This window comes from Drosophila subpulchrella, unplaced genomic scaffold (assembly GCF_014743375.2).
Source record: "Drosophila subpulchrella strain 33 F10 #4 breed RU33 unplaced genomic scaffold, RU_Dsub_v1.1 Primary Assembly Seq354, whole genome shotgun sequence".
Lineage (NCBI taxonomy): Eukaryota > Metazoa > Arthropoda > Insecta > Diptera > Drosophilidae > Drosophila > Drosophila subpulchrella.
Window position 1 is genome coordinate 1,402,136 of NW_023665577.1, and position 14,727 is coordinate 1,416,862.

Below are 14,727 nucleotides of genomic sequence, written 5' to 3' on the forward strand. Positions count from 1 at the left end.
TACGAAACCGCGAGCCTTATCAAGTAATTCGGTAGTGCTATGCTGTGTTTTTTGGATTTGGGCGCACTTCCAGGGGCCTGACTCACTGCCATTGCAGGGCACAAATTGTCTCGACTTTGTCCTGCCGCCAAATATCCACTTTATCACTGTCCCAACAAACAGAAACCCAGAGATAGCAGAACCCGAATTTATTCGCACTGGGTAACAAGTTGTGATTTCGCTGATTCGACAATATTTTTCGATTGGTTCTTTTTTGTTTGATGGGGGTGTCATGCGGCGGTAATCTTTATGGCCCACTCATGCTTTGATAAGAATGCGAGGAACCCATTTCACGAATGAGTCATTTTTTATTGTAGGGGACTTCTAGGAAGCTGTAATCAGGCAACCGAATTTAAGTGCGTAAAAGTTTATGGAAGTACGTCACAATTTCTTAAAAATCGTGATTTTTATGGTTATTTAAAGCAAATACTTGATAAGAAACACATCTGTTTTGTTTTTTCCAAATAACTTATCGGGGTCTTAAAGATTTAAGATTTCAAATTATTTCGGTCCATGACTTCACTAGAAAATCTGAAATTTTGTTTAAGTCATTTAGGGAGAACAACACATTGCTGCTTCTAAAAACTGGTTTATAATCTAAATATTTTTATATTTTCTTATTCTTTAATGATTTATCTTAGTCATATATTTAATTATATTCTGCAGAGCTTTAGGTGGTTACTTCATTCTAATGGTCACCCTTCCCCCAATTAAAATGTACCCCGGGAAGCACAAATTTCCTCGAATAAAGTCATTCATTAGCAACCAGGCACACTCTTGTTGTTTTCATTGTTGCCACTAGAGGCAAAGTAAACAAAGCCACGTGAGGAAAACAAAATAAAAGAGGGCAGGACGAACACAGCTGACTGAAGGATCCGCCTCCTGTTGCTGCAAAAGCTGTTTTCCAGGCCAAAGTTAACCCAAAACAAGCACTACTGGGCAGCTTTTCAGGCCCAAGCTTTTAACTGATGAACTGATTTTGATTCGCACTATTGTGTTTTTCGATTTGGTCTGCCCCAAGTAATTGCCTCTAGTTATGGTCAGTTCTAGTTCTCAGTTCAGACACGCAACCGCCACAGACTGGAATCAGCGAAGATTACACCTAATCAAATTATGGGATGGATTAAACGAGCATATGTGTATTTATACACCGGAAAAAATATCTGAGAAAGAAAAAAAAAATTGTAATTCAGATAAAGAGCTATAAACTTAAGTTTTTATAAACCTGTTATAGAAAAATGAAATTAAAATACTTAAAATGTATGCTAGTTTCCACCAAAATATCGTCAGACAAAAAATAGAAAGTTCAATCATATTTTTTTAAAGGAAAATAATTTTTTCTTTTTTAACTAAAAAAAGGGGTAAGGAATAAAAACAAAACATTGCATATTATGCAAAACATATCTGTTTTTACCATATCATGGTAGCAATCAGCCCGATAAGCGGAAATGTTTTCCTGCTTTTTCAAAAAGACATTTTTGACAAATTAGTCATTATATTATATGGAATTTATAGGATATGGTTTTGTGACCCAAACGGAAGTGTCAAGTCTTTGCAGAGACCTCAAAACTAAATATATCCCAAAATCAAACTCACCTAAAAACATCTGTAGGAACAAAAGGAAATGCCAGTATACATTCTTATGAACCATGAGTAATGTACTGAAATGCATAGATATACAAAAAAGTTTAATTTTTTTAACAGTATTTTATGTTTTATAAACTAAAAAATTATTTCCACTGCTTTACGGTTTAGGCATAGTTTTACAAACAACATTAATGAGAGTTTGTCATTTTTTTCTGTGCATGCTTATATAGGCAGCCGACAGATTTGTTTACATTTATGATATGCTAAATAAATAACCTTGGCTGGGGGGTAATATAAACTCTCGTGACTTTTGGCGCTATGTTGCCATGCGTTTATCGCTCGTTGAGCTTTTCAATCAGAACTACTTGGCTTCTATATTTCTATTTCGCTATATGGATTAAAGTTCTCTCTCGTAGCTCGAGTGATATATCTCTCTGGGAACGATCTCGTGCTCTGCGGTCGGCACGTTTTTTCGCTATTTGTACGAATGGTTCTCTAATTCATTTAAATCAATTTAAATAAAGTTGTCGTTTTTTGTGCAACTCGGCAACGACTATTTCTGGCATTGTCAGGCCGTCACATTGTCGCACATTGTTAGATTTTAAATGATTTTAATTAAACCAAAATGATCGCAATCAGCAGCAACTGAAAAAGTATTAGTAATATAAAAGTTTGTTTTCAGTATTCTGTTTTCAAAATATTTTTTTCGTGGGCTTACGTTGGCCATATGTTGCTTAGCGATTTTTCTCTATAAAGACTGATTTCAATGTTTATAATATAGTGTTGGAAAATACACCAAAACAAAAATAATATAAAATATAAAATCTACTTATCCTTGATTTTATTTTTTAATATTATTTCAATCTATTCTGAATAAATTAATTTTATTTAATTTTCAAATCTTTGAAACGGTCAACAGTTCCTATAATAACGTTTTAAAATTCTTTATGTATTTTATAAATTTAACAAGTGGTGAGAATAGATTATTTAAATTTTAGTATGATATTAAAATATATTGTTACTACGAAAATGTGACTTTCTTTGTAATAATTTTTTCTTGTGTGTTTTGGTAAGATCATTTTATGGCTCATCATTTCGAACAGAAAATTGGGTCAGTGAGTAAATGTTTTTACCGAAAGTTCAAATTCCGATGAATTAAAAATTCATTTCTGGTAACCTCCTCACTTTCGATTTCGTGTTTTCCCGCCACAAATTCGGTTAAGAAAATGTAAATGGAATATCAAATGTCCAGGAGTTGAGTCGAAACAACGTGCCAGCTCAGCGGTTCAAGTCGCACATGATAATCATGAGCATTTCGCGCCGCGCACCAATTGCCTCATGAATTTTTCAAAGGCGAATCAAATCAAAGTGGACCCTCTGCCACGCCCCCTCATCAGGGTCCCCTTTTCCGCCCCGGCGAAGTCATAATTTTCCGGCAGTTCGCGTGACTTTTCCATGCCATTTCGTGACTTGATTACAGCGCACGGTTAACATGCGCTCTTGTTTTTGTTTTCCTTGTGCAAGGATAATTGGGGAAGGTCCTTGTCCCGGCGTTGAGTATTTCCCAGAGCCATCAAAGCACCATTCCCGTTCTTCGGTTCTGCACGTGACACAAACCTATTGTCTGTGATTTTAAAAACTCGAACGAAGACTTCTGACACACTTAAGGGCTCACACGTCTGGCTTGAATTGGGGGACTAAATGAAATGGGATAGCTCTTTGAAAGAAATCGCCTTTAATAGGTATTGATTCTGGCGATACCAAAGTTCTTCGTGGCGACCAAATAAAAAAATGTATTTTAATCTGCTAAGATTCAGCGCGTGGAGAATTCAAGTAAAGTTTTCCGTTTTTTAAACAAATGCTTACATGTCTGATGAAATACTTATTGTGCATGTGTGCCCATAAAAACCAAAATAATCCCCTAAATCTTTACCATCAAAATGAAGCCATCCAAAAACATTGCATACTTCGCGGCAGCCGCAAAAATTTCATCTGAAAATGTAGGCATCCCAAAAAGATGGCCCGAAAGTTCCACCCAATTTGCTAAGCACCTGTACATTATTATTACAATATTACAACATAAACAAAATGCCAAAAAATCCTGTTGTTGGGCAAAGGTCAACGGAAGTCAGCGCAACCGAGCTCAGTAAATTTGAAGCACGTGTAAGTTTTTAATTACAATTAATGGGTGGGTGGTGGTGTGCAATGTGAAAGGTTCAGAGGCTAACGTTTTGGCGGTGTATTTGTGTGTATTGTGTTTTAAGCGACCTTTGAAGTAGTCATAGACACAAACACAAACATATAATTTTTTAATGGGTGGGTTATAAACAGGGTACACACAAGTATAAATATATTCATACATATATACATGAGGACAGGTGTGCGCGGCTTTTGTCACCTGACAGCTATCATATGTATGCGTGTGTGGCTTCGTTTCTGTGCAGGTGTTAATATTGTCATGTTTGAGCGTTTAAGTATTTTTAATATCATAACATGTTGCATACTTTATGGGAGGCTCACGCATGGACTTAACCGACACAAAGGCAGGCGTGATTGTGTCACTCACACATCCAACCAGATCAATGTTTCTGTTGGCAAATTTGGGCTTTTCGTTCATTTTTGTAACCACAAATTTAAAAGTAGCCTCTATATACTTTATTTTCTCTTCTAAAATTCGTACTTTTAAGGTAAAATGCAACGTTTTAAATGCAAAAACAGGCTTAAACTATTTTAATAAGTATAATAATACGTTATAAAAAGCACTTTAAAACAACACTTGTATGTAGCATTTTTCAGTTGCTTTTGCATCTAAAACTTTTGCTAGTTTTCTTTGTGTATATACGAAGGAATTTTAAATTTAAAATATCTCAAGAGCCAGCCCAAAATTAAATAATTGTAATCATAAAACTTAAAGAGCTACTGTATTGAAGTGTCATAACGCAATTGCTAAAATTTCCAATTTTAGATTGAAACAAAATGTGGTGAGATATGGCAATTTTTTGTTAATAAGATAGCTAATTGAGTGTGTTTCATTTAAAATGGTAATAATAAGGTTTTATAATATTTTGCTCAAGACGATACATATTTGGATAGTGAATTAGCAACGAAGAACAGGTCAAACCACTTAACTTCAAATTCATTTCATATTTTCTTGGACAGGAAGATATAACGCACATATTAACATAAAATCGATTTATGATTATTTTTCTTAACTAAAAAGTTTCTCAACATTTTAATGCGAATTGCAAAATTAATTTCCCTCGGCTTGCAGCTTGAAGCTTGGTGGCCAATTTTCATGGTAACAAAATATTTACCCACTCGTGTTTGTGTATACATTTTTTGTATTTACTCTTACAGCTAAGCTTTAAAAAATCGCTATTTACATGTGTACATTAGATGTGCTTTTAAGGCCACTTCAGGGCCAGCTTAGGGGCTATATCTAAGGCTAAGTATGTATTGCTATGGGTAAATGGTATTGCGATGGGGAGTGTTGGTCGTAGGCAGGTGGGTGGCCCTCTCAGTACAGAAGTTCTCTAACATAGATGCTGTCCCAAAGTCGCAGCTTTTCCGCCTCTGGCAAATCAATCACATGCACATCGTGCGATATATTCAGGCACTTAAACACTTTATCCTCCCGCGAAATGGGCAACCACGCCCCCTGGGGCTGTTCCTTCTCATCTTGGGAGACCATCGGGATATTGGGATCCCCGGAAATGGCAAACTGAACGATCATGGAGACCAGCCGCTTTATCGTTTTGAACTCAGCCGTTCGGCGTTTCAGCTTCTTGGCCGCCGCATTGTAGAACAAATACGACAGATCATCCCCGTGACAAGTACCTCGCACCTTGCGACCGCAGGTTATAATTCGCATGATATTGAAGTGCTTCGAATCGAAGTCAAATCGGTACAGGAACGTGGGGGCCAATGGAGCGTGATGAGCTCGAGAGAGCAAAGTCCTCTGGATGCCGTGCCAGAAATATTTGTACGAGAAGAGCTGTAGAATGGAAAATTGATTAATAAAAGCTAAAAGTTATTTTTCCCAACTTACATCACTGTACTCCAATATGGTCTTTCTCCCAGGAATCCCATCGCCAAAGTACAGCTCCCGTACTTGCTTCCCGAATGCTTTTCTCTGCTCTTCATTTACCTGGGCATCCAGTGGCGCCAGGTTTTCGCAGTCACCCAGTTTGCAAAGCAACTCCGGCCACTTGTTCACCTCGGGGAACATGAGAAGGCCTTCGAAGGAATTGCCACCGATGACCATGGGAATGCTGTTGCCCCAGCAGTCGCGCATCATCTCCAGAGGTGACTTGGGGACCACACAATGCGGGGTCTCATAGGGTTCGATGGTGGGGCCAAAGCTGAACATGGCCAGCCGCTGGTGGCGCTCCTCCATGGTGATAATATCCTCGGCCACCTTCAGCATAGTGCTGGCCTTGCATCTCTTGAGATGAGCAAATATCTCCTTATCGTTTGGTTCCCCTGCATACCCCGTGGCCTGGGCCAATCGATAAGGCCAATTTACATGAGTGGGGGTCTGAGCCCAGGGGGCCAAAGCCGATCCCGACATGATAACAGTCTTGTGGAAGAGTCCTTTTGTCTGATCCGTCAGCATCATATAATGGGTGGAGGCCCCTCCGGCACTCTCACCAAAAACGGTTATGTTCTCCGGATCGCCACCAAAGAACTGGCAATTTCGCTTCACCCACCGCAAAGCCATCACCTGATCCTTGAGTCCTGCATTTCCAGGAACATCCAGTTCTTTGTCTTCAAGACTGAGAAATCCGAGGGCTCCGAGACGATATGATATGACCACCAGAACCACATGTTCCATCATTATGTAATCCGGACTGTACAGATCCCGCGAGGCTTCGCCCATTTGAAAGCCACCGCCATAAATCCAAACCAGAACCGGCAAGGGTCGGTGGGGATGCAACTAAGGGGAAGAATACAAGTAAATGAAAATACAATCTGAACTACTGAACAAAAAAATAATATATTTTTTTAATTAACAGTAAAGTAAGTGAGTAAAACTAAAAGAGTAAAAATTCATTGTCATAAGGCCTCTTACGTTGTTATCTATTGGTCGTAAAATAATGGAAAAATACTTGATAAACCAAGCTGATATCAGAAGTCTATTTTATAATTGGCACTCTTGGTTTTAATCATACAGGTTTTCAAGACAAAGCGACTTGCTTTAAATTTTCAAGTTTCATATAATTAGGCAAATATATTATTACAAAAAGTAATAGTATATTGATGAGATGTAGGCACTTTATCTACCTTTGGTTGATTATTTCTTATTGCTTTCACGTGAATGGATTTTTTTAAACTCCCTTTATGCTTTTTTTACAAGAAAGTGCTATTTGTAACGTGTATATTTATATATTAAAAAGTTCGACCAATTTTTAAAAGTATTGGGATATGTAAGCAAAAACTTTAATATTGGAAATTCTAAAAGTGTTTAATACAACGCAAAGTTAATCAAAACAAGGAAGAGCGCTATAGTCGAGTACCTCGACTATCAGATACCCGTTACTCAGCTAAAGGGACCAAAGGAAAATGGAGATATGCAAGCAGCAAAGCGAGATTGAAATGCGCCACCTACCGGCGGTAGACAGATTTAAGCGATGTGGGCGTTAGAGTGGGCGTGGCAAATTTTTTTGGATCAATCGATAGGTACTGACGAGACCAATACATTTCAGTTAAACTTTTTTATCTAGCATGAAAATTGTGGGCGCCACAGGCTTGGCCGGTTTGTGGGCGTTAAAGTGGGCGTGGCATATTCGCGTAACAAACTTGCGCTGCGCTCAAGCCTACGGAATCTAAATCTGAAATCCCATTTCTATATCCTTGATATTTTCCGAGATATCCGCGTACATACTTACGAATTTTTGAAGTTTGTGGGTGGCTTGTGAGCGTTACAGTAGGCGTGGCAAACTTTTTTTGGGTCAGGTGTCGATAGGTATTGATGAGAACAATACACTTCAGTTTAAATTTTCATTCTAGCACCAAAACTGTAGGAGCCACGGTTTTGGGCGGCTTGTGGGCGTTAGAGTGGGCGTGGCACTCTGCTGAAACAAACTTGCGTAAGAAGCTCAGGAATTTGCACGCCAAATCTCAATAGCCTAGCTCTTATAGTTTCCGAGATCTCAGCGTTCATCCGGACAGACAGACAGACAGACGGACAGACGGACAGACGGACATGGCTAGATCGACTCGGCTAGTGATCCTGATCAAGAATATATCTACTTTATATCTACTTTACTCTACGAGTAACGGGTATAATTATGAAACCCTTTAAAAAAAGGGTGACTCACCTCCCTGGTGTAGACATTGAGGTACAAACAGTCCTCGCTGCCTTGCACCTGTTTCAGCACGATGTTCACCTGGCAGGGCTTTGATCGCACCTGGGTGCATCGCTTGACCTCTGTCCAGGGGTCGGGCTCCACAGGGGCCTTGAACCGGAGATCGCCCACAGGGGGCTTGGCGAATGGGATGCCCTCAAAGCTGTAGTAGTTGTTGCCGTAGATCGACTGCCATTTCACCCCTTTCACCTTTCCGTAGATCGTATCGGCGATGACCTTGTCGCTGCTGCGCAGACGCTGCTGGTTGGTCTTGAACTTGACATAGCTGCAAAAAAAACATATACAAATAAATTTAATTAAATCAAAGGCGGCAGTTCAGAAACACTTTGCAATAGCAGAGACACCTCGGAGTGTTTGGCAGTTCGCTTTCGATTTTGTTTGTAAACAAACGCTTGACGGCTCGTTTCTAGTATTTTTTTGCGAATTTTCAATTAGCGCGTAAACAAAATAAAATATAAATAGCCAATAGTGAAAATAGAATGTCAGTGTGAAGTGATGAAGTGTTTTATACCCTCTAAGCCCGAAAATATATGAAAGAAAAACAAATACATAGTAATTTAATGAGAGGAGCTCAGATCACCACAAAAACTACATCGGTGTTTGTAGAAAGGAATTGCTTAACACATTTTAAGGATTTAAAAAAAAGGCAGCTTGGGATAACAACCATATATTATATTTTAGAAAATATAATATATCTCGTTATTACAAATTTGTCTATAAAATGCTGACAATATTGACATAAAATAAATACTTTTATATGTACCTGTAATCTGAAAATTATTTTAATTTTTGAAACAAAAAAAAAATTAAAAAGGCCTGCCCGTTTTCGAGGCGTTCACTTTAAAAATGTCCTTAAAATAATATCCACAGCGACTTTTTTATGTTACCTAGAAACACCAGAATTGCCTTCGGCAACTAGCCTGTCCAGAAAACCGAAGCTCCCAGATTGAATTTCAATGGGCAAGCTATAATATATCATCGGAAATACCCTATATCGATGGGGGCGCGGCCCATTTAAATTTCAAGTGCGTTTCCATTTAGGAACGTGCGCTCTAAACGACGCGTGAGCCGATCCACAACAGACCGCCATACGCTGCCTCAATATAGAAGAACTCATAAATGTCTATGCCCGTGTAGTGAAATAAAATAAAGAAGACGGAATGCCTGGCCCAGACGAAAGTCAAGTACGGCGATCACAAATCAAGAGAGCAAACGGGTCTACGAGTAGTAAACAGAGGCAAGAATTAATTAACAGCTGCCCAGCGTCTACTTCTGATTTTGCAGCGGCAGCCTTGAGGAAATTCCAGTAAAAATACTATTTCCAGAGGCAATCAGATCTATTAGAGATCAAGTGCTAATTGCAAGATGGCAGTCGAGGCCGGGCCCTAAGATCCAGTTGTTGAATAACGTAGAGTTCAAGCATGAGAACTTGTTTCTAGTTTCCAATTAGTGGAGGCAGAATTCAATTAATATCACCTAGTATATGGTATTCCATATCCGCAATGAGAATAAATAATCTGCTCTCTCATGGACTGTAAATTGGCCGGAGAGAAATGGTTTCGGAATCAATATTAACAGATTAAGAAACCCGAATTCGATTCCATTTCAAACATAATTGCATGTGTGTGTTTTATTTTCTGTATTTTTTAGAAAAATAAACTGTGCTACTGGCAACTCAAAATATTTACAAATTAAAATACGTATGAGAGGATGTGAAATGGAAATGAAAATGGAAAATTTCCCAAAATCAATCAATATTGCCATGCATCAAAGCTTTGCATGCGGGTCAATGGCATTTTGCTTGAGTGCATTCAGTATTCAATATTATTTTCCCCCAAAAGAAAAATAAAGACAGCATAATGTTCCATATTTTCCATCTATCAAATTCATGCATTCGTGTGTAAAGCCATGCTGAAAGTTATAAATGGCCGTTGATTTTTGATCAACCTCGTTTTATTTATTTTTTTCTTCGTATTGCTCCTCAAAAACAATTTGAGCTCTTGATAAAAGGCGATAGAAAAATATTTACAGCTATTTCCAGTTCAGTACTCATAAACGTAAGGATTGCTGGCGGATGAAAAAACATTTAAGATAAATATACAACTGCAAGTCATTGTGTAATTAAACTGAAATTGATTTCAACTCCTATTCAAACTTAAAAATATATTTGAAGTGTGGGAAAGAAATTAAGCCACTTAAGGCAAGAAAATGTTGAATGATAGTAAACGGAGTAAGTAAAAGCTTAAGTTTGTTGTTTAAAAGTCGAATAATTTGCATTCGTCCATTGAACTTCTTCACTTCTTGTTTACCTTGCTTGACTTCTTCGTTTAACTTTTTAACTGCCTTTTTTTTCTCCGACTTCTTTGCTTTGGCCAAGTTAAAACTTTTTCGCTGAGGCTGCAACTTAGGTAATTGCCTTGACATTTGCTAAACGTGATTCTTATTAAATACTTTTTGTAGTTGTCACCAAAAAAAAAGTCATGTGACTAAACAAAAATGTAATTATATTTGCAAATACCGCAGCTGATTCGGCTGCCCGAAAGTGATTTATATAAGAGGATCGCGGAAAGGTCTAGTAATCTCTTCACTGACTCACCTTGGTAAGCCTGGGTAGTTTAAAATCTTATCAGTCTATATGTCGATACCGATAATTGATAATTGGCTCGAACAGGAGCACCAATAAGTTGTACGTTATCAATTGTACATGGCTTGCTTCGACATAATTCGCGTGAACATTTTCGCACTCAAGAGCCCCGACTTTGATTTTTTAAAATGATGTGTAATGCCGAGAAGGTACAAGGTTCACAGCAGATGTCTGCGGATCATTTGACAAACTTTATTTACAAACTTTTGACGAGACTTCGTTTTGATGACGCTTTTATTCGGCTATCGCCAATGCCGATGATGCGGATGCAGAAACGAGACCTTATCGACGGCTTTATGACTATTAATAAGACCCAAACGGTGAACCGGATTCGGGTCTCTGCCACAGCAGCCTGTAATCTCTGATAAGAAATGAGGCTCGGCGGGCCGGACTTCTCTTATCAGGTCTTCTCAACTCGCGCATCGTATGGTCATGGCAACTGGGCTTTTATGTATAGCAGAAAAGAGTGTGGAACCACTTAATTGACCTTATTGATTGACGGATTAACTAGACTCAACGCCGGCAAAATGTATGTTGCCGAAATGCACAGGAAAAATAAAAAAGGGAAATATGTTTATCGCATAAGTGATTCTAAAATGAATACCAGATGTTCACAATCAGCAAGTAAATTAAAATATATTCAAATTAGGAACCAAATATTAAAGTTTATAGGCTATCGCCTCGATCTTTTTAACCACAACGTGTTTATAATGAAAATGCCTTTTAAATACAAATTCATAAAAATTTCTAGTTGTTATTTCATAAACTTTTATTTTATGTGAAAAAGAAGCGCGTCACATAACATTTTTTTATGGATTTTAAAAATATATTATGAGTTTATACATTTGTAGGCTTCCTGTTTCGATAAAGGAAATTTGTTTTTTACAATTTTTTCAAATATTTATGATAGTTTGCCAAATACATACTTGAAAACAATGTTGTTTGATTTGACTTAAAGTGAATTGTGAGACTTACTTTAGTGCAATCCGCATCTGATCGGCCACGGCTATATCAAATGACATCCTGCTGCGGTCTCACGCCAACGGCCACAATATATGTGAAACTATTAAATACACAGAACACAATTGGCAAGCTGGTCGAAATCCCAGTGAAAATAAACGCGGGCGGCACACACGGAAAATCTATAAAATCGACTGGACAACGGGGCGAATGCGTAACGAGAGCTGCCGGCCCTTAAAGTTTCGTTTTGTTTTCCTGTTGGAAATATTTTCGTTTTGTATTCACTATTCGCTCCACAAAGCCCAATGTCACATCACTTGTTGCCGCCACTGCACAGTAACTGCTTTGATTTCACGGATGCGGAGTAATTGAAAAGGCACCGGATCGTGGGACGGGAATGTCACTGGTTTCCAGCCTGAGAATCTAAGGCTGGCGTTGCGCTTTACTCAGGGTCCGCTCGGCAACTGAGCATTTAAAGTAAGCGCCGGCTAAGTTTACTGCCCGCCGACGTTCGACTCGCACACACAAACAAGGGCAGCGTGTCGATGATGATTTTTCCACTCGCTTGCCCATTCCGCGCTGGCCACGGGGTCGTATGAGTGATATTCTAGCTTGGCTGTGCACTCAAGTGCCTTGGGCATTCGGTGTGCTCGAGTGAGTCCGCTTGCTGGCCGTTCTGGGCGCCGTTGTTTTGTTTAGGCGTTATCGTTTTTGTTGCTCCCGCTTTGTTTATTGTTTATAGCATGCGCCGCTATTCGGCTATCAGCCCCCCGCAATTATTGCTAATGTTATTGCTCTTTGTAGGCGGAGTTTGGGCATTCCTAGCCTGGGAATTATCAAGGGATTACATCAAGTGCGGCTCTAATTATAAATCAATAAAAGATTATTACCGATCATTCCCCAGAGTGAAAAATAAGTCGAAACTTACAATTTATTTATTTACTTTATTTAAATTTCCCCCATCATAAGTTCTAAGTTTTCAAAATATTTAATGCTTATATATGACAGCGATGCTTTTCGTCGGGGGTTTAGTAATTAGACCAGATTGTAAAGCAAATTTATAAATGATCAACATTGCAAATGAATTTATATATTTTTTAATATTTGTTTTTTTTTTAATTAAATAATGTTTGAAAACAAAAAAAAAACATGTTAGCTAGAATTTTTTTAAATTTTTATTTTACAACAAAATTAAAAACTTGAAACAAAGTTTGCCTGACCTTACAAAATGCATTTATTTGTACTAATTTATACATATGTTTTTCCACGGTGAATAATAATAAACCAGTTTTCCGCATTACCTTATTATTCCGGTAATTTTATTAAGTGCTGTTAAATACAATTATATTGCCCTTAGACATGACCATGAAAAATGAATATTATGCAATTACCGAAGTAAATGGGAATATCATCGATGGCTCGAATTGTAGAACAAAGGTACTACATGAAACCTATATAGGAACATTACTGACCATCAAACAAAAGTACTCCCAGAAAATTGAGCTAGTTTTCCCGAGAGGAAACACCAGTAACATGTAGTTCGCGTAATTATAGAATATTATATAGACTTACCGCGCAAATTCCCCCCACTTAGCCGCGCAAACTGACGTGCATGAATCAAGTTTACTTTCATGTGATAAGTTAACTGATGACTTTTTACTATGCATGGTAGAAACAGTTTCTCATTTTTATATGACAAATTTTATTCAAAACTTAATTGGTCAATTAAAGTCAGCGAGAGTTGACGCCGCTTTGATCTTGTTTAGCGGCTAACTTATTGAAATCACCTCATCTCGACCGTACCTATGTTTTAATAAATATTCTATATTATTTTCAGCACTCGGAGGGTTTGGTCAATTGGGTAAGAGACATTTAACTATTGTTTCCAAAAGCTTCGGACACACTGCAGTGCTAACCTGTCCCTTCTCCCAGTTCTGGCCATAAATTATGCAATAAACAACAAGGACTGAGCAATGCAAGTCACTTGAGTCCATAAATTACTTAACCGCCCTGAAACACTCCAGGCTCTGTTTCGATAAGAAAAATGATAATTATATCAGCTATGGTTTCATTAAAGAGCATTGTTAAATTCTCAATATTATTCCTTTTCATTAACGTAAAAATGATTAGGCAATATGAGAAAAAATAATTTTCTAACAATTTGAATTGGGAACACATTTATCAAGAGATTTTAATTGTACCCTTACTATCATAATAATCAAAATATAGTTAGAAAGGCATTAAAAGCCAGTCTTCTTAATTACAAGAAGTGGCTATTTTAACGTTCTTAAAGAAAAGGACAAGGTGCGAGTTTGGTATTCATGGCCTAAACATTGTTTAATTTTGATATACAAATAAAGTAAACTGCTGGCTGACCTTACTCCGGTCGCTTCTCCGCATTCTTCTTGGTGAACTCCTCGGCGGTCTTCATGAACTTCTTGTGCTCCTTTACGAACTCCTCCGCCAGGTCAGAACGGAGCGGGTGCTCCGGTTCCGGGTCGTGGACAATGGCTATCAGGGCCTGGAGGACCTGCTCCGTGCGCGTCGTGGGCTTCCAGTTGTCCGTACTGATGATCGGCAGGCACACCTCACCCTTCTCGTCCACATTCGGGTGGTAGATTTTCGTCTTGAAAAGGATCTTCGGGGGCATGAAGGGATACTGTGGTGGGAAGTTGATTTCGATGCGGAAGGCGCCCTTGTTGTACGGCGCCTTCTCCGGAACCAACAGACCCGTCCACAACAGCAGGGACTCGTCGCTGCTCTCGATGTTCCGCAGAGTGCTCATCTTGGCCTCGACCAGATCGGAGAGCTCCCGGGTCAGACGACGAGTGGCAGCCATTCTATAAATGCGATCGGAGTTCCTTTCCTGTGCTTTCCCTGCGTCTCGAAAAAAAACGTTATAATTTATAAAAGTCTAAATAAAATAATTTTCCTATTGTTTTATTGAAGGCTGACAACAATGTCGAGAGTTTCTGTTGAACTCTGGCTTACATATAAATGGGAAGTAGAACTATCATAAATCTGAAAAGAGTTGATCCAAGTCAAAAGAGTATCCTTTTCATGGCTTTTAAAATGAAATATATGAAAAATATATATGGTTGCCACAGGATTTTTGGAATTGGAAACATG

At 38.4% G+C, this 14,727-nt stretch overlaps 2 protein-coding genes across 2 annotated transcripts; both read right to left on the bottom strand.

The window, feature by feature from the left end:
• Positions 1 to 4,528: 4,528 nt before the first annotated feature.
• On the bottom strand, positions 4,529 to 12,068 carry LOC119559778 (esterase B1). Its single transcript, XM_037872857.1, has 4 exons — positions 11,614 to 12,068; positions 7,947 to 8,259; positions 5,675 to 6,562; positions 4,529 to 5,620 (listed from the first exon to the last, which is right to left on the bottom strand). Exons 1-4 carry the CDS (start codon positions 11,658 to 11,660, stop codon positions 5,144 to 5,146), a joined length of 1,725 nt encoding a protein of 574 aa, XP_037728785.1. The 5' UTR covers positions 11,661 to 12,068; the 3' UTR covers positions 4,529 to 5,143.
• Positions 12,069 to 13,925: 1,857 nt separating this feature from the next.
• On the bottom strand, positions 13,926 to 14,614 carry LOC119559795 (ubiquitin-conjugating enzyme E2-18 kDa). The gene has a single exon (XM_037872876.1). It carries the CDS (start codon positions 14,435 to 14,437, stop codon positions 13,976 to 13,978), a length of 462 nt encoding a protein of 153 aa, XP_037728804.1. The 5' UTR covers positions 14,438 to 14,614; the 3' UTR covers positions 13,926 to 13,975.
• Between the last annotated feature and the right edge of the window lie 113 nt (positions 14,615 to 14,727).

Excerpts from the sequence above, each read along its gene's own strand:
- LOC119559778 (XM_037872857.1), bottom strand. The coding sequence starts at position 11,660 with ATGTCATTTGATATAGCCGTGGCCGATCAGATGCGGATTGCACTAAA. Across the intron at positions 8,260-11,613 it reads CAGATGCGGATTGCACTAAA|CTATGTCAAGTTCAAGACCA; the intron begins GTAAGTCTCACA and ends TTTTTTTTGCAG. Across the intron at positions 6,563-7,946 it reads TCAATGTCTACACCAGGGAG|TTGCATCCCCACCGACCCTT; the intron begins GTGAGTCACCCT and ends TCTTCCCCTTAG.
- LOC119559795 (XM_037872876.1), bottom strand. The coding sequence starts at position 14,437 with ATGGCTGCCACTCGTCGTCTGACCCGGGAGCTCTCCGATCTGGTCGAG.